Raw genomic sequence first — 26905 nt, 5'->3', positions numbered from 1 at the left:
GGACAAATGAAATACAGAGGAAACATAAAATGACTGCACATATGCTAGCAAATCTAAACAAATAAATACAGTCAACCTTTAAAAAAAACCAAAAAAAACGACCACACACACACGAAAAGGTAAAGAGTACGGATAATCTCACTCAGGAGAAAAGGTTCACGTCATTCTGTTCTAACATTCTTCAGATATATTTATATATACTTTCTTTAGTGTGTGTGTTGTACATCGAAACAACATGCTAAATACACTCATCTTTTCTATCGCGGGCATCCATTGTTAAACGTGAACGTAACCACCCCTCTGCCCTGTAAAGTGAACTGATTAAATTCTGAAGGAAAGGGGAGGGGGAAAAGCCTTTTGAAGAATAAACATTTATGGAAAATGTGCTTTTGTAAGTGCCCGTAACAAACCTAGATAAACTTCATTTCTGCTTCATTGATGCTGGTATTTTTTTCTATTACATCATATAAAGAACCGCATGCATTGCAACTGCACTGATAGGTACATATTTACTATATATATTTACTATATATATTATATATATATATATATATATATATATATATATATATATATATATATATATATATATATATATATATAAACAAAAAATAAACAATATGTTTGTTTATTTTCTGGAATGAAGGAGGAACAAAGTTGTTTTTTTTCCTTATACATCAACATTTTCTCAATCTAGAATCTTTTCTTTGACATACTCACAGTCCTATGGATGGGAGATAGAGGGACGCTGCGGTTCTCGTGTTGCATTATGGGAAACAGGGACAGGCTTTTAGAAATGTCCGTCAATTTAAAAGTCCCACCTTTCTTCAGTGAGCGCGTGAGTGAAATGGTCAAAGGCCTTTCCCTCCCTAACGGAGGCAAGCGAGCGGGGCCAAGCGCGTGTCCCAGCGCGGTCCCTCACTCGTCTTCGTCGTCTTCGTCCTCCTCTCCGTCGGAGAGGGCGGGGCAGGGGCGGGTCTGCCGGTAGCCGTCCAGCCACTTCTCCAGCATCTGCGTGACCAGCGGGTGGTTACGGCGCCGGCAGCTCTTCTGCATGGCGGCCAAGGTGCCGCCGTCCGTCACGCAGCAGTCCAGCCACTCCCTCAGCAGACGCTCCTGCTGCTCCTCGTTCCCCATCTGCGGCACACGCGCAAACGTCACACCACCGCGCACGCCGCCCGCCGCACCGCCTCCACGGGCGCCAGTACAAAAATTACGCTCACCTCTTGGGCCGACAGGAAGTGGATGTGCAGAAGCTTCCTCTCGCTGTCGACCAATGGGAGGAGAGTCACGGTGACGTCATCGTCCGTGTTGAGATTGGCGCCCGCGCCGCGATTGTCGTATCCGTCACTCTCCATGGCGACCAGCGCAGAAAAGTGACCCCTCGTGTAACCAAGGGCGATAGGGCTTTTCCAGCAAAAGCTCTGTTCCCATAGCAATGGTAAATACACACCTGAGGGAGGCCAGAAGCAGCGTGAGGGGGCGGGCGGCAATCAGGAACAGTTTTCATTGTGCCCTTTAAAATTGGATCCAACGACAAAGCAACGAAACCAAACCAGACTGGGCTCCAGAGCAGGACCCGCCCACAGCAGGCTCGGGGCGAGAACAGGGCAAACGGGCCGGCCAATCAGGGAGAGACGCCGAGCAGATTTACTCTCATTATAGAACTCGCTCACCCGACGCTGCTTAGCTTCACGTTCCTCTACAGTGGCGTGTCTGAAATCTAAATGGGGTGTGATCCTAATGTAATCATTAGTCTTCATTATTACAGGACAGGATAGTGCTCATTCCACTTTGAACAGGATTATCCAGCAAGGGCACTGGGTGTCTGCCACCACTGTAAGGGTGCTGGAATCTGCCACTAGAGTGGGTCACAAGCACAACAGCCTTGCACACAATCACATGTATACACACGCATATGTCCTTTGCATGTATTTGTTTTATGCCATTATATCTTTATTTGCATAAGTTAAAAAAAGAGTGTAATAAAACACCAGGTATGTAAAGGCTCCAGTCACACATGCAGCCTGCGAGCCCCGTAGCTCCTCCCCCCTCTCTCAGGCTGTGATGTGCTTCGTTCCCAGAAACACCAGGGGAAATCTGAGCTTTATCCCAGCAACCCCTGCGCCCTCACCACAGACTAGTGAATCAACACTCTGAAATGAATAGGGCAGACATGAGAGAGCACAGCTCTGTGTGTGTGTGTGTGTGTGTGTGTGTGTGTGTGTGTACGCTCTCGCTTCTAGTAGTTAGAAGCAGCCATCAATCACTGTCAATACACACAGAATACATCTATAATGTAAAGTTCACTACATCACATGATGTATGTTTGTAGGCTTTTCTGATTAGCCATTGTAACCAATGGGCCAGGACCGGCCTTCAAGGTTTTGAACAGTAAAGCTGCTATAAATGATGCTATGGATTTATTCATCCAAGACGTCCAGCCACTCTTGTTAATTCCACACCATCCTTCCAAAAACTACTCTTAATTGCACAGTCAGGACTATATAGACAAGCTGTCTGATACAGCCATCGCGATTATATATTTTAGTAATACAGATGTTAGACATTTTAGTAAAGACAGATGTTAGTAATGGCTAATAAAATTTTTGTAAAATAATCTGCTGACAGCAGCTTTAATGCTCCAATACTAATACCTACTGATCAGGTAGAAATGAGCTCTAGGACTGATTTTGCACAGCACCACAAAGTGCCTGAGAAGTAAGAAAAAAATCAAGAGTCACAAATCTCACCTTGAAATCGAGTGTAGCCTAACGTTTCACCACGGAAACTCTTGTAATACTTCACTCCGTAAACAATGATAGGCCGACGGAGAATATGTGCAAGAACAAAGATATGAGTCTGCTCCAGACTCGCACCAGGCTGAGAGAGAGAGAGAGAGGCAGAGAGGCAGATGGGGGGTGCAAAGAAAGAGACTGTATTCAGATTTCACAATGCAGAAAGGGTGTTCATATGTGTATATAATCACTAAAGCCAATGACCCCAGCACACACACCCCACCCCTGATGTAGAGTGGTTGGGGTTGGCGTGAGTAGGTGCGGCCGTTGGGATACCTGGCTGGCGAGGGACAGGATGAAGGCCCAGTCCTCCTGCCACTGCTCCTCTCTGAGAGAGAAATGCAGCCCGAAACTCTGAGAGTACCATGACTCCCACTCCTTCCACCGCGTATAGAACCTATAACACACACACCATTATTGAACAAGTTCCAGTACAAACACAATGTAACCCAAGCGCATATTGTGGCTGGTGTGTGTGTGCTGACCAGTGGGTGCAGTCTTGTTGTGTCTGGTGTGTGTGCTGGCAGTCGTGTTGTGGCTGGTGTGTGTGCGCTGACCAGTGTGAGCAGTTGTGTTGTGTCTGGTGTGTGTACTGACCAGTGTGAGCAGTGGTGTTGTGTCTGGTGTGTGTGCGCTGACCAGTGTGAGCAGTTGTGTTGTGGCTGGTGTGTGTGCTGGCAGTCGTGTTGTGGCTGGTGTGTGTACTGACCAGTGTGAGCAGTGGTGTTGTGTCTGGTGTGTGTGTGCTGACCAGTGTTGTGAGCAGTTGTGTTGTGTCTGGTGTGTGCTGACCAGTGTGAGCAGTGGTGTTGTGGTTTGTGTGCGTGCTGACCAGCGGGGCCAGTGATGATGTGTCTGGTGTGTGTACTGACCAGTGTGAGCAGTTGTGTTGTGGCTGGTGTGTGTGCTGACCAGCGGGGCCAGTGATGTTGTGTCTGGTGTGTGTGCTGACCAGTGTGAGCAGTCGTGCAGGCTGTCGTGCAGGGTCTTGCGCAGCACCGAGTCCTTGTCGTAGATGCCCCAGGTGGCCTGCAGGACCGAGTCCAGCAGACAGTCTCCTGCCGTGCGGTTCCACAGGGCGTACAGACGGCTGTCTAAACGCGTCCCCAACTCCAGGGACCAGTTAATCACTGCAGCCTCTTCCTCCAGCTCTGCACACCACACACGGTCATCAAGGCAAGTAAATAAGGTCAAGAGGTGTCGGGATCAAGTTTTTAATTCATCTCTTGTTCGCACGTGTACACACACACACACACACACACACACACACACACACACACACACACACACACACACACACACACACACACACACAGGCGTTTCCCTGATAGACACTCACTAGGGAGTTTCATTCAGTGGCAGTAACTCCAGAATTCCGCAGGGCTTTAATGCATTTACAAAGTTATTGTTTGTGCTACTGTAGTTTGAATCTCAGAGTCTTGCTGTTAGACCTGTTAGGTGTGGTAAGGTTTGGAAGCAACTTTTACCTTTCTGTACATCGCGGTCGAGCACTTCATCAAATAGCTTCTCTTGAACTGCAGGGGGCAAATCTTCAATATCTGAAAAGAAAAGAAACATCTCAAAACACAAAGTAGGGCAACTCTACACCTGTGAAGGACAAAAACGCAAAGGCCATCTGGCATGCAAATGGGTTTTGCTTCTGTATACTCACACACAGTGTTATTGTATTCTATTCTACATTCAATTAAAAACAAAAACCATGATACAGGTTTTATGAATATGTCCACTATGACCTAGAGCTCCATGGCTCAAAGCAGTGGTGTCCATGTGTCTCCTGCCATGGCTTAGATCAGACACTACTACCTGAGATTCATGCAACCCTCCAACACCAAGTCCCCATACTGCACACGACTGCCATGAGCTAAGACAATACTCAGACATATATCTCCTGGTATTGGAGGGAAAATTATTTACATTTCATTCTTTTTCTGGTGTAAGATGAAATGTATTCCTTTGAAACAATAAATCAGAGGCGCAAACATTTATTGAGGCGTAGTGAAAGAAAAAAAAAATTAAATTTGTAATTGCAATTTCTGTAAAGACTCAAGATTAAAGACTAAAGATTTTTTACATTCAATGTATACAAGGCATGTTTTGTTATCAAGGCAGGAATCTACTCATGTCTAGCAGTATACAGACCTTCAAAGAGCTGTAGCCTTTAAGAACAATGGACTCCAGATGCTGAAGTGGGTTAGGAATCAAACAGTATTAAACATAGACGGGGATCACTGCACAAGGTTATAGTTGGAAGAATCCATAAACATGCTTTCACACAGAAGATAAACACCCTCTTCAATAACAGAGGTGTTTGTGTAGATTGTGTGTGATAATCGATGACAAGCATCCAGTGCCCTGCTCTACCCCAGAGCTCCACCACAGACCAGTAATGCAGCTACGCCAGTTAAATACGTCTCCATGTTACAACACTGAAACTTAGGAGATGGTCCACAGAGACCCACTTTGGCCTTCACAAATAATAATGGCGCTACATCAGAGATCTACACCGACTCCTGACTGGCTGAAGACATTTTAATTTGCTCTTCTGCACAGATGATTCGGGTCTATATATCTCAGTTTGTTTCTTTTAAAAACACAAGCAGTCATTCACCATCCTTGCAGTGATAAAAATCAATAAAACAAACCAATAACAATGCTCGTCTTTAAACACCTCACTGTTCAACATACTGACCAGGTGAAGCTGTCCGATATAAATCCATTTGCAATTTGAGACACCAAGCACCCCCATCTTCTCAGCTCTCAAAGAGAACACGTGTGCATAGAGCCGTTTCCATTAGTCCAGCTCCACTATTCATCTCAGAGGACATTTCTTCACACATATCTTCTTTTAGCCAGTGCAATCTCTCTGACTGCAGCTTCACAACCAGCAATGCATCAATACATTCTGGATTTGTACTGATGTACTACAACTACCTGTGGCTCCACTGACCAACAACGCTAAACTTATGGCCAAGGAATCTATAGATCCCGTAAGAGGCGCACCCCAATTGGCTGACTTTCATAAACAGTTCACTTTGTCATAGTTCAGTGCATGGCCACACGTGCTTAATTTCATTATACAATACAGTAGTCTGTAGCTGAATAGAGACCAGTATAGAACAGTATAACCCTTGAGTGATTCTGAAGAACTGCAGGTGCAGATAATGGTTAGTAGCAAAGACAAAATGAATAACACTATCGACATCCAGGTTTGATGAGTTAGGGTTAGTGAGCTCTAGACGAGAGATAAGGACCTTGGCAGACATCATCTTTCCACACGGACCCAAGGGAGCTGTATTTCTTCCAGTGCATTCATCATAATACAATATTTCTATATGCAAGGTTGCATACTGCATACCTCGATGCTCAATATAGGCCATTGGTTTGTCTGAAAAAGTAAACTCAAAAGACCTGTCAGACAGCTGGACAGAGAGGAGTGTCCCTCCATGTAGAGGGGCTGTCTGGTATGTTACCTTATTGGGGAAGTGCATCCTTGCATGAGGAAGACACTTTATATTTATTTAGGCTATATTTAACACTGCTCTGATAAATGCTAAAGACATGCATGTGCACACACACACAATCTATTGTGTGGCTCAGTAGTGAACAGACTGACTTGGTTAGTGATGTAAGGTTAGTGATGGCCAGATGCCAGTTACTACTGCACACACACACAACCACACCTCTCCTCTGTTGTCTTTACACACCCTTAGCGACGTACAACTCCTCAAGCGCAGTGTAATACAGTACAACCAGAGCACACCCATTCCACAGGTGTGGCTGTTTGTACCTATACGTATCAGTTAACTAACACACCACACGCGCACATGTGCACGCATGCACACGCACCCATGCAAACACGCACGTAGGGTCTCCGTTATTAGTATCCAACCAATTAGTCTTTAAATAATATACATAATCAAGGTAAATCTCTATACAGTAAGATCCATGATGCTGTGAACAGCACTTCTAATGTACTGCCACAAGAGAAAAAGACAACTGTTAAATTTATGTCAACATATTTACAATGTTTGTGGGTGTGTTTAATGTGCTCCTGCACTACTCTGGCGCACGTGTGCGTTGTGCCCCTGTGGTGTGTGTGTGTGTGTGTGTGTGTGTGTGTGTGCATCCACACACACATACCTGCTGGTAAAGTGAAGGTCTCGAGATCTGTAAGGAAGTAGCAGGCGAAGTCTCCCTTGCGCTGGTGCAGTGATGCAGCGATCTCTCTGCGGATCTGTTCGGTCAGTTCAGGACACACCATAGCTGGGATACACTTCACTGCCTGCTGAGACACCTAGGTGGTCACAAGGGACAAAGTTCAAAGAAGGGTCAAACACACAGATCACCAGGACGCTACCTCAGAGTAGGACACTGCCTGGGGTCTGATGAAAAGGCACCAAGATGATATAGTTACTAAAGCTGTGCTGATACTATGATCAATCAATGCGATAATATGGTTTATAATTTTGCATTGATATGTTCATTGTGTATTTATGCCCCTTGCTAATGATCAAATATTTAATGGCTAGTTTATGCAATAAGTGAGACTCCTCTCCCCAAGAGGCCACAACAGTATAGTGACCACACCACTGCTAGCTGACTGGCTTACAGAGCTACAGTACCAATAAAATAGGCTACAGTTGTCAAAGTAGGCTGGGGTAACATTCTTATGCTTACAGAAGAAAACTGCACCCAAACATGCCATACGCACTCCACCCAAAACACAGTCATACCTAGCTTACTAAAAAACTCCACCCAAAAATACACATCCAGCTACATTTAAAGAAATACTTCACTCAAAAGATAGACATCCTTATGTTAAAAAGAATATGTATGCCCAGATACAGCGAGCAAAAACACCGCTAAAATGGCTCAACTAATCAATAGTAATGGGGATCGGTGTACCGGTACCTTGAACACAAGCTGGGTGACCTCCCAACGCATCAATTATTGTGGTTTTCCAAGACGTTTACTGGTGCTAAGCTTACCAGTACCAGAGAGTTGACTCTGCTACTTTAGTCCCATTCCTCTGGCCATCGTGTGCATTTTCAGCCTCAGGAGAACCTGCTTCACTCAAACTAGCTCTGCTTTGGCCTTCAAATTTAGATATGGACCCCAGGTTTTTCCAAGTTTCTTAATCCAATTCAGGATTGTGGAGAGCAAAGCTTTTCACCTATTCTCAGATCAGCACCAACGTGGTCATGGGTGCACACTTCGGTCATTTTAGGTCTTCAGACCTTTACTCATTGGTCTGAATACAGGCTTGCTGCCTGTTGCCACAGTTGTATGCTCTCAGCGGTGGGGCGTACCTCGGTGAGCAGGATCGCTAGCATGTCCTGCCTCTGGAAGCGGATGGCAAGGTGCACGAGTGTGAAGCCGTCGTCAAAGGCCGAGGGGCGGTTGAGCAGGCGAACTTCATCCGCGGTCAGTTGCCGGGCAATGTCTCCCCCCGAGGACTTGAAGGCCTCCACTGCAGTCAGATCTCCCTCCACCACGCCTGGGGAGGGGTGGTGAAGATGAACAAACAGAAGGAGAGAGGAACAGAGAACAGGGAGAAGGCAGAGAGAGGGTAAGTCTTTGTCCTCTTATACCTTCAGCTCTGGTGGGAGCACTCGGATTAGGGCTAGCCCTCCAACTACCACCACTGCAGTACTGACATGACCTTTGGGGAGGTTCTTTCAGTAAAGACTTGGTCTAATGTCTCAGAGCTGAGGTGGAATTTATCGTTTTTCTTTAGTCTCCCCCACCAACACAACACGGCACAGGCCTTCAGACGTCTAGACACCGTTAGTCAAGCAGGTGTGCAGTGTAACTGAGCCCTCTGCTTGAGAAGGTGCCATCATCACCTTGTTATCTTAAGGTACAATGTATGCATAAAGGAAGTGGAGGGGCTTATGTAAATACATAAATAAATGATGAAAAGCAGAATCCCACTGTAGTATATTTATAGCTAATGCAACATTATAATACTTTCCAGTGCAGTCTCCCAACATAAGCCCAAGAACAGAACAGCGGCATGTACTACAAACAAGGTCACCTTTCCCATTAAACACCATTATTACCTCTTTATCCCGCTTGTATTGTTCTCTTCCTGACTGATTATGTGGCCTTGTTTCCAAAACAATGAATACAGTTCAGCTATTTTTGGCCAAGAAAATTTGGCCAAGTAAGGATATGGCACAGAGCAGGCAACAGACCATCCAAGCAGACGTATTTTACGGAAGCTTCCTTAACTTCCAGAGACTAGCCATCATGACCTCTTCAAAAACAAACACACACGGAGAGAGAGAGAGAGAGAGAGAGAGAGAGAGAGAGAGAGAGAGAGAGAGAGAGAGAGAGAGAGAGAGAGAGAGAGAGAGAGAGAGAGAGAGAGAGAGAGAGAGAGAGAGAGAGAGAGAGAGAGAGAGAGAGAGAGAGAGAGAGAGAGAGAACACGCACTCGTGAGGAATCTCATCTTTGGTATCCACTGCAAATGTCACACGCCAAAGACCATTATGAGCAATGGTCTAAACAGTACATAATTTTTTAAAAACTAAATTTATACACTCGTGTCAAATTTCTTCCGAAATTCGCTGAATGATGAACGGTACAAATAATTTTCCCTGTGTGATTAATAGCTGTTTAGACAGTGAGATTAATGAGGTGTACTCAGGAACTGGGGAAGGCGCTGTCGTGATGTATTGCAGCCCTTCTGGCTGAGTGTATCGTGAAGAGTGTACAACAGCCTGTATGGATGAAGTCTTGGAGCAGCTATGCAGGACCTAATCAGGAGGTCAATCCCCCCTGAACAAAAATCTGCATTTGATCACCGCATTCTGAACACAACTTCACAAACAATATTTCCTTACATAAATACATACATACATATGCATAAATTGATATTATAATGTGCAGGCATTGTAAAAAAACAAAAACCAAATATAAAATCTGTGTTCTGCACACTACAACAGACCTCAAACCTGCTAAAGAACTCAGTAAATCCTTCCCTGCTAAATTCATTCTGGAATGTATATGGTGGATTTAGAAAGATCAAAATCACATCACATTCTCTATTCCTTGTACACACTATACACTGTGAATTAACTGTGTCAGTGGGAACAAGCCCAAGGAAATACACAAGTGTCTGAAACAGCAGCTATGGCCTCTCCGCTGCCAACAAAAATTATGGATAAATCCCATAATTCAGTGCTTCATAGTCACGATCGGTGTTTGGTCAGTGGCGAACACCACCCAAGCAGGTGATCAAGGAATGTTAAATGGGGTTAAGGAGGAGCTCAGGTGTTCAGTTCCAAGCAAAGAAACCTGGTCCATACCTGGCCTCTGGTATTTAGCTTGTCCTGCTCTTAAGACACACCATTTAATTCCCAGATGGCTTTGTAATTAACTGCAGTTGTCAGGTGTGTTGAGGTTTTCCTGCTTAAATGTGCAGAAGACTCTACAGGACTGCACAATATGCACAAAACCACTGTATTTTCATTATACCGCTATATAAGCCTTGAGATGTATTAAAATAAACCATGAGCTTTTGTTGTTTATACAGCCCTAACAGCACACAATGCAAAATCTGTCATTTGTAAAGGGCTAATGTGCATATTGCAGCTTTATGCAGTATCAGTATAATAAGGGCCAAAACTGTGACAGTGGTAATAAACAATATACTGTGCCTCGCCAATTCAAGGCTCAGAAACACGGCTTTAGACAGCCAACACCAGAGCTTGCTCCGTGACTCAATAACTGTGGCTCAGGTGGAGTCCCCCCCCCACCTCTCCCTCTCTGTGCTGGAGAATATCAGAGAAAAATTCCAGTGGCATTATCAGAGCTGATGGGCCTCAGACAGCCTGTCCTATTTGTCTGTAGGAAGCAGACTCTCCTGCTCTCTGTCCCTTTATCTCACCCAAACCTCCACCAAGACTCCCTGCACGGACGTGTTGAGGTGTATACCCGTCTCACACCATATCCGCATGACTGACACATCCTGCACGGAATTCACTCAGGAGGAGTGTGGTCACCTTAGCCACAGAACAAACGGCGTTGAACTACTCCGGCAGACTACAGGCCAGGAGACTGACACGCTGGGGGCGTCTGGCAGAGAGCTGAGCATGCTGCCGGCATCAAGAGAGGGATGAAAAGGTGAAAGAGGTGGGCGAGAGAGAGGTTTTATGAAGGATGCTAGCAAAAGACAGGAGCTCCCATAAGCATGGCTAATTTAAACACACAATGACATTGCTGACAAGAACAGGATGAGTTACCAGCAAAGCTGAGGGAGACCATCACAAGTGCACAAGACACACACACACACACACACACACACACGATTACTAGGGGGCTGTGGATCACACGTGCCCAGAGCGGTGGGCAGCCCTAGCCCGGCGCCCGGGGAGCAGTTGGGGTTAGGTGCCTTGCTCAAGGGCACCTCAGTCATGGCCTCAGGCCAGGGAATCAAACCCACGACCCTCCGGTCACAAGACCAGTTCCCTACGACAGGACCATGACTGCCCCATATGACATGATTAAACAGTTAGCTGCATGTTTACAAGAAAATACTGCAAACATGTAGTCTTAAGGTGGCCAGACAATTAGAGTTGATCACATCTTTATTTTTTCAGCACACTGGATTTAAAAAGAAAAATAGTATTATCTTAAATTAATATCTCTGTATTATCCAGAAAGGTTTCCTATTTTTGGAGACAAAAAGAAATTAATCAAATGAACATGATAAGTCATGGTCAATGCTCGGTTGTAAAACCTGTGTAACCTGTAGATCAGCAGATGGGAGGTAGGCCAATAACACCGCCATCTGTTCACTTCCTGCTTGTTTAGGGAGCATTTTACCTCCAGTCTTGACTTCAGCAAGTCAAACACTCAGTGGAGTTTAAGGACAGACGCTCCCATAAGCACGGCTAATTTTAACACACAAGGACCTTGGTGAGTTACAGGATGAGTTACCACCAGAGGAGGCCGGAAGGGGGAACCAGGACTGCATGATGTGCTAAAATATCCCATATTGCAATTATTCTGCTGATTACACTGTGATTATGATGTGGCTTGCAGGACAGTAAAAACATCAATAAACCCCTGAGGTCCGAGATTGGTCAGGAGGGTCAAATGAAGTATTGAAAATGCGTTTTGTTAGTGGGGTAATTTGCATATTGTAGCTTTCTGCATATGAGCAATACAAAGACCAATATAAATAACTATAACTAAACAACATAGGAATCTGAGCACGGAGAAGCAGCTGTGATAGAAGAACATGCCAGACAAGTCATGGAGGGGGGTGTCTGTTCCCCCCTCGTCAGGATAATGGCACGCTCCAAAATGTTTTCAGGCTACTCCTAGTCTGATCTATGCAACTCTTTATGGCCCTACACACAGTTACAGTCTGATTTGATATGGATCGACCACAGCTCCTTGAGAGGTCACACTCAAGCACGCCCCCACTAAACGTGTGCTTCTCAATGAGTCACCCACACAGACGTGCCCAGCATCACACGTGATCGGCACATGACCATCACGTGACCGTAGCCAAACGGGTGCACTGAAACCTGAATCAGCCCATTCATCTGCCAACAGTCATGGCAACTCACTATAGCCAAGAACCAAAGTACCTTAATGTAACAGTGTTGGACATTTACACAGATCTGAACATAAGAACCTGTAATGCAATACTGTACCAATGTTCATAGTTATTACTGCTAAATAAGCAATGCGAGGATATAATGACAAGTTGTCGGTGACCTTTGTACCATTGTGAGACAAAACAAATAAATAAATATCACCCTAAAGCCACAGACACAAACGCACACGTGTGCAGACAAATGTGAAGCTTTGAGTAATTTGGGTTTTCAACATAGTGTTCATTTTTTGGCCAATTGCAGGGTTATTTATAACTCTTGCTGTTTAGTGCAAATCAACAATCCCAGCCAACCCACATGAACACCAGGTCATTAATGCAGAAGGATGCTTGCTTTCTGGTGTCAAAAGAACAAAATTGTTCTCGTTACAAGACAAGAGAGAAGAAAAGTGGAAGACGGTTTTGCTTCCTAGTGTGAAAGGACAGAGAGGAGGGGAGTGAGACAATGCTGCCAGGCACATAGCACTCTTACATCTTGTGTGTTTTTGGAGGGAATATGGGCTGTTTTGTTCTGGGACTGTGCAGGCAGTCACCTAAAAATATTTGTACCGTCTAACACGTAGTGGATGTAATGGACACACATAATTCCTGGGCTTTTGTTCATAAATATATGCCCAGTTCTAATTCAGAACAAGAGAAGTTGTCCCTCATGTCCTCCTCACGTCCTTTCATAAGGAATGTGATGCAGGTTTCTCCTGCGCCCTTTCATTCTACTGATAATAGTTCAGACGATCCTGAGTGGGACATTAACATGGCCAAGTAAGCACTATGACCCTGGGAAGCATAGCATCATTGATCACAACACCACTGACTAGAACACCACTGTCACCAAAAAAGCAGAGGTAGTCGTTGCTTTAAATCAATGTGCCATGTGATAAAAGCATCACCCACACTCGTATTTACTGAAGCACTAGACTTCTGCTCATCTTTACTTTCAAGGCATTTCGAGGGGGGACACGTAACAAAGTACGCTAATGTGTCTATAATCTAGGTAAAAGATCATGCCAGTTGTTTGTTAATAACACAGTTATAAATGTGGCATAAGTGCAGCGGCAGACGTGGGAAATGAGAGTTGTGCTTCGATAGTGAATGACATCATCCTGCTGAGACGTACCCGTCTGGTAGACCCAGTCAGCACTTTCATTCACACAGCACTGATATCACTCAGATAGTCTTCAGACAGCTCACAGTGTGACAGTACTGCATAACTAAATCAGAAGAACACTTCCCAAAAAAGACAAAGAATTTAACTAGTTTCTAAGCTTAATTTAGATTAGTATTCCTGAAGTCGAACTCAATTGGCTGTGTCCGATTCACAGATATGAGGGCCTTTGCCAATTATGGGTAAAGGCAATGTCAAATTTATTTTAATCATCACTAACTTAGTGTGATTTTTGAGGCATCAACTTGTATAGTCTTTTCAGGTCGGCTAAAGTTTCAGTACATAGTGAACATTATGGCCAACAGGACTGACACACTGTGCCGTGGATTAGCTAGCCAGGTAAGCTAACCTGATCTTTTCCCTTCGGCTAATGTTACTCCACTCGACTGCTATTACTAAACATCCCATGAAATAAATGTGTAGAATTAATCCGTTTTGTGGTTGAAACCAACATTTTTTTTATTTACAACTCTTAATTTTCAGTGCATAATTGAGGTGTTGCCATTCTGTATAGCGTATCATATTAATCAAGCTTGTCAAACTGCTGTTTGGTTATAACTTATGTTTAGGGTTGCAACGGTATGAGATTTTCACGGTATGATAACCGTCTCAGAAAATACCGCGGTATCACGGTTATCACGGTATCACAGTTAGTTTGTATATTATTAAAAAATACACTGACCCTTAAAGAAATTACAACAAGTTTTTTTGTTCAATTAACTATTTATTGTAGAAACCTGCAACTATTGTATACAAAATGTCTCCTTTAAAAAAATAAGCTGTAAACATGTTTATGTAAATACTGCAAAATTAGAGAAACCTAAATCATGGATTTCAGTACAATTATTTAAGTTTAAATTATTTAATATCTGATAAACTCAGCCTGGGTCAGTGTCTGATCAACAACTGTTGTAAACGTCCGTTGTACTGCCAAGATAGAATATAACCAGATACTGCAGAAAGAGAGGATTTATTTCTGACATGACCCTCACAATAGAGATTTCTATTTTAAGGCTTTCACACTGAGTCTGGTTTTAACGTATGAAAAACAGGCACGTTAGAATTTGAAAATGAACGCATGTAAATTAATGGCGTCTTTCACGTCCAGTGAAAGCAAGGACCATAAAAAGCTAGGTTTATTCTTTTCACTAGTGACCGTAGCGCGCGACTCCGCAGTTTTTTTGTATTACGTTAACAAATAGGAGCCTCTTGTAATTCCAGGACGAAACATGAGAGAACATGAAGACGTTAAGATTGGGCGTTTTGAAAATAAACAACCATTAAATAATGTGATGAAAACTTTATTAAGTTTAAGGTGCTGGGAAATATTGAAACTGACCTTTAAAGTGACGTACAAGTGCTTTAATTCCACCTTATAAAAGGTGTATGAACCCTGCAAATATGACTTTGTTCATTGCGCTGAGGCGCAGCGCTCGCAAAGTTACAAAATTCGAGAGGTGCACGACCTCGCTAATCGACAGCGCGTGAGACCCTCGCGCACGGGCGGAGCCACCGCGATTACGTCATTTTTGCCGCTGACTTTAGCTTTAGTTTAGCTTTTTTTTGTTAAAAAATTTGCGCGCGTCACTTTCTCCGCTAGCTTGCCTTTTAGCGGTAATAAGCAAACGCACACGGTATGATAACCGTGCATTTTAATACCGTGATATACCATGAAACCGGTTACCGCTGCAACCCTACTTATGTTATTACAAACTCGCATAAGACCTGAATGCTATTTATACTAAATTATATTTCACTTGGGCTACAGTCACATTCACACTACAGGTAAAAGTGGATCGAATCCAAATTTCTTCTCATATCACAGAGCTTTGCCATTCGGATGGACGTGTGGGTACCCAAAAAACAACAGGTTTACATCCGGCTGCAACACGCACGTGTTGTCTGTATTCAGCACACGCATCTCCACTAACACAACTGTAAAATCCCATCTCCGAGTGTTCAGAATTTGATTAAAATTTATTCTGCAGCTGTTTACATTTGACTTTACATGTAACCAAATTAAAACTGATAACGGACCAATAACAAAATATGTGTATTGATGCAAGGTGTGAAGAGAATCTTTCATTTTCAATTCCCGTTTGAAGCACCTTCACATGCGATGATGAAATCCGATGCATATTGAGTTTGTGGCATGTGTGGGATTGCCATGGGAACAGTCAGACTGAATATTGTGCGACTGTCACTCGTGCTTGACGTGCATGATTGTGTCATGGCGGTAATGACTCCACAGAAAGCAGTTATTAAAAACTTTGCCCTCTTTTGCCTCTTCACCCACATTATAATGTGTTGCAGAATTCTCAGCCAACTTCCACCACATTTGAAATGAATGAGAGATTAGTGGTTGCCATGTTTGGTTGACCGTTTACATGGGTAGTCCTTCTAAGAATATTATAGGTTACATTTTGTTCTACATTTCTCTTTCTTAACAATGTTGTGTAAATTGTACAGTCAAGTAGACTTGATGTTGGAATCTAATGACAGCCCTACATGGGTCATCAAACACACTGCTCAGTCACTGATCTGTAAAAACTGGTAAAAGCCTTGACCCTTGTTTTGAAAAAGACGTCAGCAACGCAAAGCAGAAAGTAAAGAGAAAGAGCAGACAACAGACAGAGGGAGAAAGAACTGAGAAAAAAAACAAGCAAATCTAATTTTCCAGCTTTGAAACAGAAACAGGCAGTGGAATCTGTTTTTCCAAGAATAAACATGAAGATTACTTCTCCCTTTGAAAAGGTACAATTACAAAGGATCTGTGGGAGACAGCACAGAAGAATGGTAGTCAGTAGCACCAAATGGATCAGTTCAAAGATAATTACAACCATGGCTGGATATTTAATTTCATTGTTGGGGGGAGGAAAAGAGTTCTAAAGAGCATTAAAAGGGTCACCAAAAGTACTGTTGTACTAAATGGATATAGACTTAATCTTAAATATTATGTTAGAGAAAAAAATGTTACAATATGAGAACCAAGTATCCTACATCATAAATATGCATTTGTAACAAACCAAACTGTGAAAATCAGTTAAAAATTCAGTGACTTGCAATTTTAAGTGTGACTCTCATACATACACAGTGACACAGTGATGAATTAATTACGAGCTGCAGCAGAACTGTATTAATATGGTGAGGGCTAATGTGTGCAGGCGGGTGGAGAGGGGAGGTGATTGTTGGTGGGGATGATCCAAGTTCGATCCAAATGTGAACTAACACATTTCATCTTGTACAATGTATGATAAATAAATCTATCCATCTATCTATCTATCCATCCATCTATCCATCCATCCATCCCCTGATCAAACCACTCTGATGCACATGAAGGAGGGATGTAATCTTTCACAAATTAAATACACGTTTGTTCTGCATCTATAATTAGCACAAGCCATTTCAAATTTCTTTTAGATTTTAAGTCCTTATTTTGTTCCTTTATTATTATCTAAAATTGTACCATTATGTTTACAGTGGGGTCAACTCTGTTCATCCAAGATAATGACTGGACAAGTACTACCAATTATTTTATTGAACAATAGGTCTTTGTTAAACAACTGATTTCTTTGTTCTCAAAGCTTTCAGGTCTCAGTCAGAAACTGGTCCAACTAGCAAACCAGTTTTGTGTATCACAGCCAATAGTATGTGTATATATATCTAAATGGAGTCTCTTCGTGAGCACAGTCAACAAGCTTGCATATCTAATAGTCTGTCTCTTAGTGAACACAGTCAACAAGCTTGCATATCTAATAGTCTGTCTCTTAGTGAACACAGTCAACAAGCTTGCATATCTAATAGTCTGTCTCTTAGTGAACACAGTCCTTGGAGCATTCAGACACTCTCTAGCCATATTGAAGAACTTAAGTAATATTTAAGTGTTTTTATTGTAATTGTCCTGTACACTACTGAAATGCATTTTACACCGGCACACTCATACAATCACCTGGCCAGAGATGACCACCACTGCAGAGACAGCTACCGATGTGCGACAAGCAGGAGTTAAATTCAGGGGAGTAACACAGTCAACATTATATTGTGGACAAAAGACAATCATTCAACAGTGCCCCTGCACCAGGCACAGCACCACACTACATGACATCATGGAACACTGTCAAAGTGAGACTCAACAATGAGAGACCTGTTAACAGCAGCAATCACAACAGTGAACTTGCCCCTTCACCCCAGCCCCCCACCACACACTTATTTGCAGTCTATAACTCAAAGATTCCTTCATTCACACAAACATCAACAAATAGATTAAAACTCTTGCTTCCGTGTCAAACCAGAATCTTTTAGGTGGACAACTCAGCAAGCCAATGGCAGCATGCAAGCAGATCTGTGCAGATGAACCCAGCCCAAAACCCTTAATTACTCTACACCCAGGCTGTCAGCAGGCCAGAACACTGCTGTAGGCAGAGGCAGCAGGGCTGCACAATAGACCACTTGTAACTATTACCACAATATTGGCCTATGCAAGGGTGATGCCACAGAAGGTAAGCTTTAGGACAGCTGTTTAATCTTCATTTCGTACTGTGAGCAAGCCCCCCACCCAAACTGGAGCGAGCTGAACTGGACGTTTTTTTAATTCTTCATTTCTGTGAGCAGGCTCTGGTTCCAGCATTCTGGATTTGCGTTTTGATAAATACGCTAACCACTCACTAATCTGTTTTTTATTAATTTATCATAGTGTGCAGTAATGCAACCCCAGCACAGTCCATACAGTACAGACCATGCAGGCCTGCACAACACTGCACTTCATTGGAACATCCAGCCACTGAGAACCACTGTAGTTTATCCCACCCACAACCCCAATAGATCATAAATGACTGCACCAGTCAAACACAGCGCTAGACTCAAAGGTTGTAGCAGTGCTAAAAGCACCATTTGGAACTAAGGGATTATAGCTGTGGGGAAGTATAACAGTGATGCACGCAAACAAAGCAAAGCTCCCAAGGGTCCATGAGAAAGGCTAATGTGTTCTGATGCAGCGTACCGGATAGCTGCTTCGTAAACTGGAGCCATCTGTGCGACCGCTATGCTACGGGATGAGCAAAACACTCAAATGCTGCTTATTTCTCTTTTAAAGCTTCAAGCAGGAATTGCTTTAGCCAGCATGCTGGTTATTGCCACCAACATCAGAGACTTTGGAGCAGCAATGCAATTAAAGGAGAGTGATGAGGGTGGATAGTGGAGAGCCTAATAGCTCCGTGTTTGCCGCTTCCAACACCAAGATTCGCGGTGTGGTTTGCACCACTTAGCAAACATGCAAAGCAAGCAGTCAATCTCCACTAGACAGAACTCTTCGTTGGACGACCGTCTCCTGGTAGCAGACTCGATTAACATTCCGAGGCCCGAGGTGAATGTAAGCCTTAAGCTGAAAGTGAAGTTTTGACACAAGAAACCTGACAGCTTGCCCGTCAGGAAGCCTCTCATCCTACAGGTAAATCAGTGCAGCTGGAATTTCACATGTCTATCATGTAGCCTGTTCTGTTTATGAGGGAGACATATGAAACGTGCATCGAGATTCTATAGTCAGTCCCCCCCCAAAAACAATGACATCCACACACGTGTAGTAAAGAAGCAGACAGACAAGCAAGCAACAAACTTATGATTTGGATGATTGTGCTAACTTTTCAGGACATCGTGTTACAATGCCAAATTAGACATGCAATAAAATTATTGATAAAAATACGCTTACTGTCCAGCCCTGGATGTATGGCTACACAAGAAAGCTGGTTCACCTCGTCTAAAACAACCAACCACACTTATTTGCTAATTATTATGCTCTTCAGATGGTAAAATAAAGTGTATTGAAGCAAAGAAAGCATTAAACCTGTTTAGCATTAAACTCTCAAAAGGTTAATAAACTACTCAGGACTGTGAGCTGTGAGGGGTATATACATCCCCTCCGCCAGTGTGTGCATGTACGCATCTGCACTCACCTGCACAGGCATTAAGGAAAAGCCAGTCACTCTTCCTCATGCGGTTTTTGATCTGCTTGAGCTTTTTGAAGTCCACCTCCAGCTCCTCCTTGCTGCTCTGGGCCCCAGCTGCCAGCTCGATATGCTGGATGTCCTGAATCTGCACCTCAGAGTCTCGTTTGGAGATGGGGGGGGACCTGCGTTGCCCGCCCGGCCCACACCCTCCCACCCGAGGCCGCCCACGGTCCTGCTGGTTGATGACGGGCTCCGACAGCTGGATGGCGTCATTAGGCCGGGGGTGATCGCACACCACGCAGCGTGGCGTCTTGGGCCAGTTCTCGTACGTACACGCGGCACAACTCCACCTGGCCGCCCTCGTGTTCAGCCGGTTACGGTCGTTGTACTCCTCACATGGGTCCACGGGGAGCGTCGGCACCGACCTACACCCTGAGCCAGAGGTCTGGGGCGTCTCGGTGGGACTGCAGGCCCTCTGCCTCTGGCACAGACACTGCGTACAGCGCACCGCCCGCGGCCAGTTTAGGTAGGTGCACATCTGACACGACCACTTGGCGCCAGAGTCCAAGGACGGCACCGGGCGTACCCGAGGTCTGGCGCTGGAGTCGGGGCAGATGAGGAGGCTGCTGCCGCCGGTGTCCTGGTGAGGAGGGTCCCACCCGCGGCCGGCGTCCAGCACGGGGATGCTCTTAAAGGGCTCCTCCGTGATGATGGTTCCACTGGGCCTCTGGGCGCGGCACATGGTGCATTTGATGGAGGACGGCCAGTTCTCGTAGGTGCAGTACTCGCAAGCCCACTTCGCGGCCAGCTCCGTCATGGTCGCTCACCAACAACCCACGCACATATACACACACACAGGCGTGCGTGCGCACACACATACACACACCCCAGTGCTGATATTACCTGCGCAAGAGCAGCCAGTCAGCAAACTGGTGGAAAAAAAACACATACATAAAAGTCAGAATAGATGAGGCAAATGTCTGAATATAAAACAGAATATACCATACACACAAATAAAAGACCAAAATTATTTTTTTTGGAAAAAAGTATAAAAGACTACTGCTGTATGCTTTTTAAGCAGTCAATTTAACAGAGATGTTGCTTTCTCTGACTACTGTTTAAAAGCTCTAGAATTTCAACACTTTATTTAATTTATAAGAGTACCCTTTATAAGAGGAATAAAAAGAGTAATGAAAAGGTTACACCGATAAGCTCAATGGAGAAAGTATGAGAGACAGAAAACTTTATGCCCACATTAAAAAAAGGGCATAATGATTTTATACACACATCATATATGCTGTTTTTCCCCTGAAATACACTTCATGAATTTGTTTTTGAACGCTGGGCAAGTGTAATTTTGAAAGGAGTCAACAGAGACAGCCAAACAGACAAAATGTGTGTAAACAGTTACGCAACGAGGCGGGTGAAGGTAGAAATCTTATATGCTGTCCCCTGTAAAGTTGACACCAGCCTCGCACGGCAACTGTAGCTGCGTGACCCGGACACCAGTGTCCACAGGGCGAGTTTCTAAGGTAAACACCAAACTTGAGCAGAGAGGTTGCGCACTAACTGAGACTCCTTAACCAAAGATCCCCAGCAGTGTGTGTGAGCGTTTTCTCTTAAACCACAAACATCTTTCTTAACACAGACGTTTTGTAAAACTTTTTTGCTGATCTCTGTAGCTCCTTTAATGTTCTTGTCAATACTGCAGCTATCTAAATAGTTAGAGGTGCACATTTTACATTCTTAAAATAACCAAAACCTTTGTTTTTTTTGTTCCCTGTGACAAGGACGTTAGATGAATAGCTTGTAGACAAGACATCGAGGGTACAAACACCAGCTCTAAAATTAGACGTTACCACTCGCTAACAGCCCTGTTCCCATTAGCTCGCCTGTCCCGGTCAGATGAGCTAACTAGGTTAGCCCGCTAACAGGGAGTGACGGGGTGAAAACTCAACGGTTCGCCAGTCCACTTAGCAACTGTGCTAACGACGACAAAAATATCACGTTTATAAAAAAAACTAAATACCGTCAGCAGGCACTCGCCAACTAGGTAACCCGGTTAGCTGAACGAAACAACTGCGCTTTAATGCCCCAAATAAACAACCCATTGGGCTAGCGAGCTGTGTAGCTACCCTCCTAACTCGGTCATTTACCATAATCCACGTCTAGAGCAGCGGGCTGCCGCCGGCCTCTTAGCCCACCTAGCTGGACATACAGGCGGACCTCGTCCAGTTACCTTGGCCAACACTGTTAGCTTGAGCGCTAACTTTCGTCAGGAGCTACACCGCAAGATTATTTTAATCCCCCCTGACACAACCGAGGGGGGGGTGTCAATAAAGAGGCCTACTGCAGACTGGGCTAGCGGGTTAACATTGAACATTGCATCAAAAATACGCAGGTTGGTTTTAAAAGTCTCACCTTGTTCTCGTTGTGTCTTGTGTTCACCACCACAAACCCTGTGCGAGTCACCCGGGCACTCCTGCACCTCCCCGCCGCTACGTTAGGCTTCAAACACTCGCTGCCCGATGTACCGACCGCTGGAGACTTTACATTTTTATCTTGTCGTTATCCGAGACCAATCTGTCTATAATTGTTAGTTTCGTGGTGGGAAATAACTCCGTCCGAACTGGCTCCAACGGCATCTCAGTCCTCGACGTCCATAGCTGGTGTTGTTTGGTGTGTGTGTGTGTGTGTTTAATGGCGGCGACAGAGAGACACGGGAAGCCCAAATAAACGTGTGGTGAAGATTTACCACCTCGTCATGAACCATCTGACAACACACAGCAGTGAGGATTGGAGGAGTCACACACACGTGTGTGAGGCGCTGGTGGGATGGATGGATGGATGGATGGATGGATGGATGAAATGACAAACACTCGGACCCCTCACCATTAGATACGCCTGAACCTTTAGTCGAAACGAGCACTTCTTCCATTTATTTATAAACCTCATGGATAATAATGAAAAAGTAAGCAGGATTAGTAAGATTCAGTAAGATGTTTTCAGCATGTTTTCCCTTTTGCGTTCCCGGTCCAAACATTAATTTAGATGAGGTAGATCTTCTCCACAGCTGAGGTGAGGTGTCCTCACATCTCAGCTCCCGTTTCCTTGTTGCTGTGCTTCATTTGCACGTTCTTCCGGAATCCCAATAAGTTTAAGGATCCCTGTATCTTCTCTGCAACTCCACATAAAACTAAATCCATAATAAACGTAAACGTATTCATTGTGAAAATATCACACATAAAAGTCATGACATATATCATGTGGATAGACTATTATCTTCATAATAAAATACCGTAGAGCAATACAAGCTCTTTAGAGTGCGCATTATAGTTTGTGCTGGATATTTTACGTCTGTGTTTGTGCCTACCCAGTTTGTTAAAAATAATAATGCAAGTAAAAGATAATTACATGGCTAGTGTTTATCTAATATACCCCGCCATTTAATTATTTTACAACATTAACTCGATTTTTTCGTCACGCTCGTCAACTCTACGTCATTAAACATGGCAGCCTACTTGAGCCGGCTGCACCACATTTCGCTTCACGTTTCCCACGTGAATAAACTAGCTCATGACCTCGTTTCTAAATTTAAATTCAATCTCTTCGCTGTGAGAATAACCGACAAAGCAAGGCAGCTCGCTTTCCGCAAAGGATCTGCTATATTCCTCGTTAACGAGCGATCAAACGAGCCCAAGGAGAAACGGAACGGACACTTCTGTCCTCCGATACTTTCCCCTTCAGATCTGGAGGTCTCCTGTAATCAGATCAAACTTAGAGAGTGGCGATCTGATAGCCAGGACGTTAATAAATGTCTCTACGATGTACAGGCGTGTTATTCGGTGGACAGCGCGTGTAATGTGTGTTTCGAGGTCGAGGATGTGGAGAGGTCGTTCGCCTCGCTGCGTGGTCAAGGTTGTGACATCCTCGTCCCTCCCACGGAGGTGCAGGACCACAGGGGGCTCGTCACCTACTCCATCGTCAGGTCCATCGTGGGAAACGTGTGCCACACTCTCATCGACAGGACTAAATACGATGGCAACTTCTTGCCTGGGTTTTACGAGTTAGAAACTGCAGGCGATGACCACTTACAAAATTCGCAGGACGAACAGTGTCCTGTGACACATTTTGACCACGTTACGTATGCGTGTCCGAGAGGAAGTACCACCGAGGTCATGCGATGGTATGAAAAGAACTTCAGCTTCAAGAAGTTCTTCATTGGCAGGTAAGACCTGATTGTCAGGTCATTGTGTAGATTGTTTAGATCAATACTAAACACACAGGTTTTCCCATTTGTTAATACCGATATCCATTGCCTGATCTGGGATGACTTGAGCTACAAATGATGCTGAGAACAGTTTTTGTCTGCCGGGACAGTAACGACGATGCGGAGGAAGGGTTTGTGCTGAACGAGAACGGCATCGGCCTGCGTTTGACTGCTATGGAGTACCGGAACCGCACCGAGACTGGAATCAAACTTGCTTTCAAAGACAAAAACGAGCCAGACTGCAAATTCGTCATCGCGGAATCGCTGCCTGAGCAGGGTACGATATTACCACACAGCGTTTAAAGTGTTACTCGCTCTACCGCTTTAAAAAGAGCTTGGTTCTGAGATGCCTGTCTGTGAGAAACTGCTTAGTTTAGGATACTGTAGGGTAAGTTTACCTTACCCAAAACAGCTAAATACATATTAAGTATGCCCTTGTGGTTTTTTTTGGGGGGGGGATGTGTTGTAATTCTGGATTATTTGCTTGTCTGATCAGGCAGAAACCAGGTAGATACGTTTCTGGAGCAGCACAGGGGTCCAGGGATCCAGCATGTCGCCCTGTACACAGAGAACATTGTGTCCACAGCAGACATTATGACAGAAGCCGGCGTCCAGTTCTTTACGCCACCTCCAGCCTACTATGCTGTGGTATGATCCTAAATTTAGTTCACACAAATAAGCCATGGGCTGCATCCACTGCCCAGTCCAAAACTTGCAGGTCTGTGCAATTGCTTTCAAATGTTTTGTTTGAGAATAACCTGTGACTGTTTCTTTGCAAATGAAATTTGTCTTTGTGCTGCCTGTCAGTAGTAAAACTGAGAACATGACACTCTTGTTGGTTTACTTATTTCGCTAACAGGCACTTTCCCACCTCACTCCTAGAGTTTTACATCCAACAGTTATACCATATACTATAACTTCAGTGAGTTTAAGCACTTCATAAAATATGTGTGTGTCTGTAATGTATCAGTAATCTAAACAGAAATACGCATGTAATCTTTATCTCTGTCAGGCTGGGAAGCAGCAGGAAATCAAGGAGGCAGGACATGACCCAAAGAAGCTCAGGCAGCTTGGCATCCTATTGGATGCAGACCTGCACATGCACGAGGAGTACAAGAGCCTGGCCAATGGGAGGTAGGCATCTAAACAGTTACAGATTATATGAAATGTTCAGAACGTTTTATACATTCTGTATTTGACCCATGTTTGTTCAGACATCTCTTCCTGGCACTGTTATATTCATCGCTGCCTGTTTGGACAGCATAAAACACAGTTGCAATTTGTTCTGTTTTGTACAGAGATTTTATGTTTGTGATGTTGACGTATGTTTCGTTGGGAAGAGTGGACATTTGTTGTCCCTGTTGTTGAATGTGACCCCAAGGCCCCAAAAGAGTTGGTATTAAGAGTTGTGACGTCCTGCCATTGATAGGGTCCCCAGAAGGTACCTGCTGCAGCTGTTTACAAGGCCCATTTTTTCAGAGGACACCTTCTTCTTGGAGCTGATCGAGCGGAAGGGGGCCAGTGGGTTTGGGGAGGGAAATATCTGTGCCTTATGGAGGTCTGTTCAGTTGTATATGGAGAATCAGGAGCATGAAGACAACAGAGTGGACTCGAACCAAACAGGTCAATAGTCACTGCCACTCACATCACTGACTGGCTGTTAGTATTGTCAGATCTACTACATGTATTTATACATGCAGAATTTTGTCCTGTATTTAGACACTGGCAGGTAATATGACAATCCCATAAAATGGCGTTTATTGTTTTGCAGAACTGCTGTGTGTCTTTGTTTCTTCTTTTTTTTTACTCTAATACGATTGAGATGGAGTATACTTATGAAAATCCAAAATACAGTATTAACTGTATAACTGGTATAGTGCAGTATGACTGAAAAATGCTGAGGTTTGCAAAACCTCGTGACCATAAAAATTTTTTTTACTTTCAAATTGAAATGAGGGACATGTTAATTAACTTAATTGTTATGAAGGATTTGTTAGTAGCTTTTGATTAGCTTTTTTTTTTTGAAGAAGAAGAAATGGAACTAAAATATGCAGTGCCACGGGTACATGATTCCAACTTGGAAGCTTTGAAACGCGGGTTGTGAGATATATTTGAACCCTTTTAGCGCCCCCTACTGCAGAATCGTTGGCTTACAGTAGGATGATATACTAAAGTGTAATACATTCTTACTTCAAAGAAAAGGCCAAGCAGTTCAATGCCAGTCTCTGGTGTAGAATCCTTATATCCATGTCCTCATACTTTTATTTTGAAATAAAAAATGTTGAGATTTAAAATAAATGTGCCATTTTCAGAATCTGAATGAGAGTGCTGATCTTTGTCATTTTGCTTTTTATTTCATAATGAATATTCATGGTGAAAGGCCAACCTTGTTAGAACCCTATTTGAATAGGTAAGATACAAAATGATCATTACTAGCCCAAAATATAAGACTGACTATTACAACTCATTTTAAATCTCATTTTTTTTCAAACACATCATCACGGGTGTGATTTTTGGGACACCTCAAAAACTGAGTACTATAAGCAGGACAGCTGTGGCACTGCAGCGTTTTTCTGAATGTGTCCTCTCATCCATTATGGGACTGAGAGCAGACCTCAAGTTCCTGCTGGGAAGACTCCAAACTCCTCCGTACCATTAACATGGAAGTTCTCAATGAGCATAACCAGAAAGCACCCTCTGAATATACATGGCTAGAAACAGAAGACGTTTGAGAATAACTTTTCCAGTACTTTTCTTTTGAAACCTCTTTGCCCTGTTATCTAAGTGTTTGTTTTTACAGACATGACATAAAATCCTTTTGGCTGAAATTAAGTCTACATATGTGCTGAACTTTTCAAAAACAACATAATTTAATGTAGTGGCATTAAACATGAGTGGCATTCTCTCTGATGGGTAAAAGTGGAGTACTGTGGTGGTGGATGTTGGATATAACATTAGAATTTGCTTGGTGGGAACTGCAGGTCAGTCAGTTGCCCTTTGAAGCGATCACATATGTCCTAGCCATACTGAATGATCTTTCAGGAATAAAATATTAGCTTATGTATGGTTTTAATTTCCCAT

At 43.8% G+C, this 26905-nt stretch overlaps 2 protein-coding genes across 5 annotated transcripts; one reads left to right on the top strand and one right to left on the bottom strand.

Moving 5' to 3' along the window:
* Positions 1–614: 614 nt before the first annotated feature.
* Positions 615–22268, bottom strand: zranb1a (zinc finger, RAN-binding domain containing 1a). Its single transcript, XM_076999843.1, has 10 exons — positions 21976–22268; positions 19561–20483; positions 8129–8316; positions 6960–7113; positions 4286–4357; positions 3751–3949; positions 3075–3195; positions 2754–2883; positions 1224–1453; positions 615–1137 (listed from the first exon to the last, which is right to left on the bottom strand). Exons 2-10 carry the CDS (start codon positions 20369–20371, stop codon positions 919–921), a joined length of 2124 nt encoding a protein of 707 aa, XP_076855958.1. The 5' UTR covers positions 20372–20483; positions 21976–22268; the 3' UTR covers positions 615–918.
* hpdl (4-hydroxyphenylpyruvate dioxygenase-like) lies at positions 20982–26562 on the top strand. 4 transcript variants are annotated; one of them, XM_076999848.1, is made up of 6 exons: positions 20982–21086; positions 23388–23782; positions 23935–24101; positions 24321–24472; positions 24837–24958; positions 25254–26562. In XM_076999848.1, exons 1-6 carry the CDS (start codon positions 20997–20999, stop codon positions 25453–25455), a joined length of 1128 nt encoding a protein of 375 aa, XP_076855963.1. In that variant the 5' UTR covers positions 20982–20996; the 3' UTR covers positions 25456–26562. The 4 variants fall into 4 exon arrangements, with proteins under 4 accessions (XP_076855963.1, XP_076855961.1, XP_076855960.1 ...); XM_076999846.1 differs by lacking the exon at positions 20982–21086 and having other exon boundaries at positions 22393–23782; positions 25304–26559; XM_076999845.1 differs by lacking the exon at positions 20982–21086 and having other exon boundaries at positions 22393–23782; positions 25254–26158.
* Positions 26563–26905: the final 343 nt, after the last annotated feature.

The sequence above is a fragment of the Brachyhypopomus gauderio genome, chromosome 3 (assembly GCF_052324685.1).
Source record: "Brachyhypopomus gauderio isolate BG-103 chromosome 3, BGAUD_0.2, whole genome shotgun sequence".
Lineage (NCBI taxonomy): Eukaryota > Metazoa > Chordata > Actinopteri > Gymnotiformes > Hypopomidae > Brachyhypopomus > Brachyhypopomus gauderio.
This window is presented reverse-complemented; position numbering and strand designations above follow the sequence as displayed.

Bases quoted from the DNA above. Each gene is read 5' to 3' on its own strand.
- zranb1a (XM_076999843.1), bottom strand. From the start codon at position 20,371: ATGACGGAGCTGGCCGCGAAGTGGGCTTGCGAGTACTGCACCTACGAG. The intron at 1,454-2,753 runs GTGAGATTTGTG...GGCCTCCCTCAG, and splicing joins AGGCTACACTCGATTTCAAG to GTGTGTATTTACCATTGCTA. The intron at 1,138-1,223 runs GTGAGCGTAATT...CGTGTGCCGCAG, and splicing joins ACTTCCTGTCGGCCCAAGAG to ATGGGGAACGAGGAGCAGCA.
- hpdl (XM_076999845.1), top strand. From the start codon at position 23,064: ATGGCAGCCTACTTGAGCCGGCTGCACCACATTTCGCTTCACGTTTCC. The intron at 23,783-23,934 runs GTAAGACCTGAT...CTGCCGGGACAG, and splicing joins AAGAAGTTCTTCATTGGCAG to TAACGACGATGCGGAGGAAG. The intron at 24,102-24,320 runs GTACGATATTAC...TTGTCTGATCAG, and splicing joins GGAATCGCTGCCTGAGCAGG to GCAGAAACCAGGTAGATACG.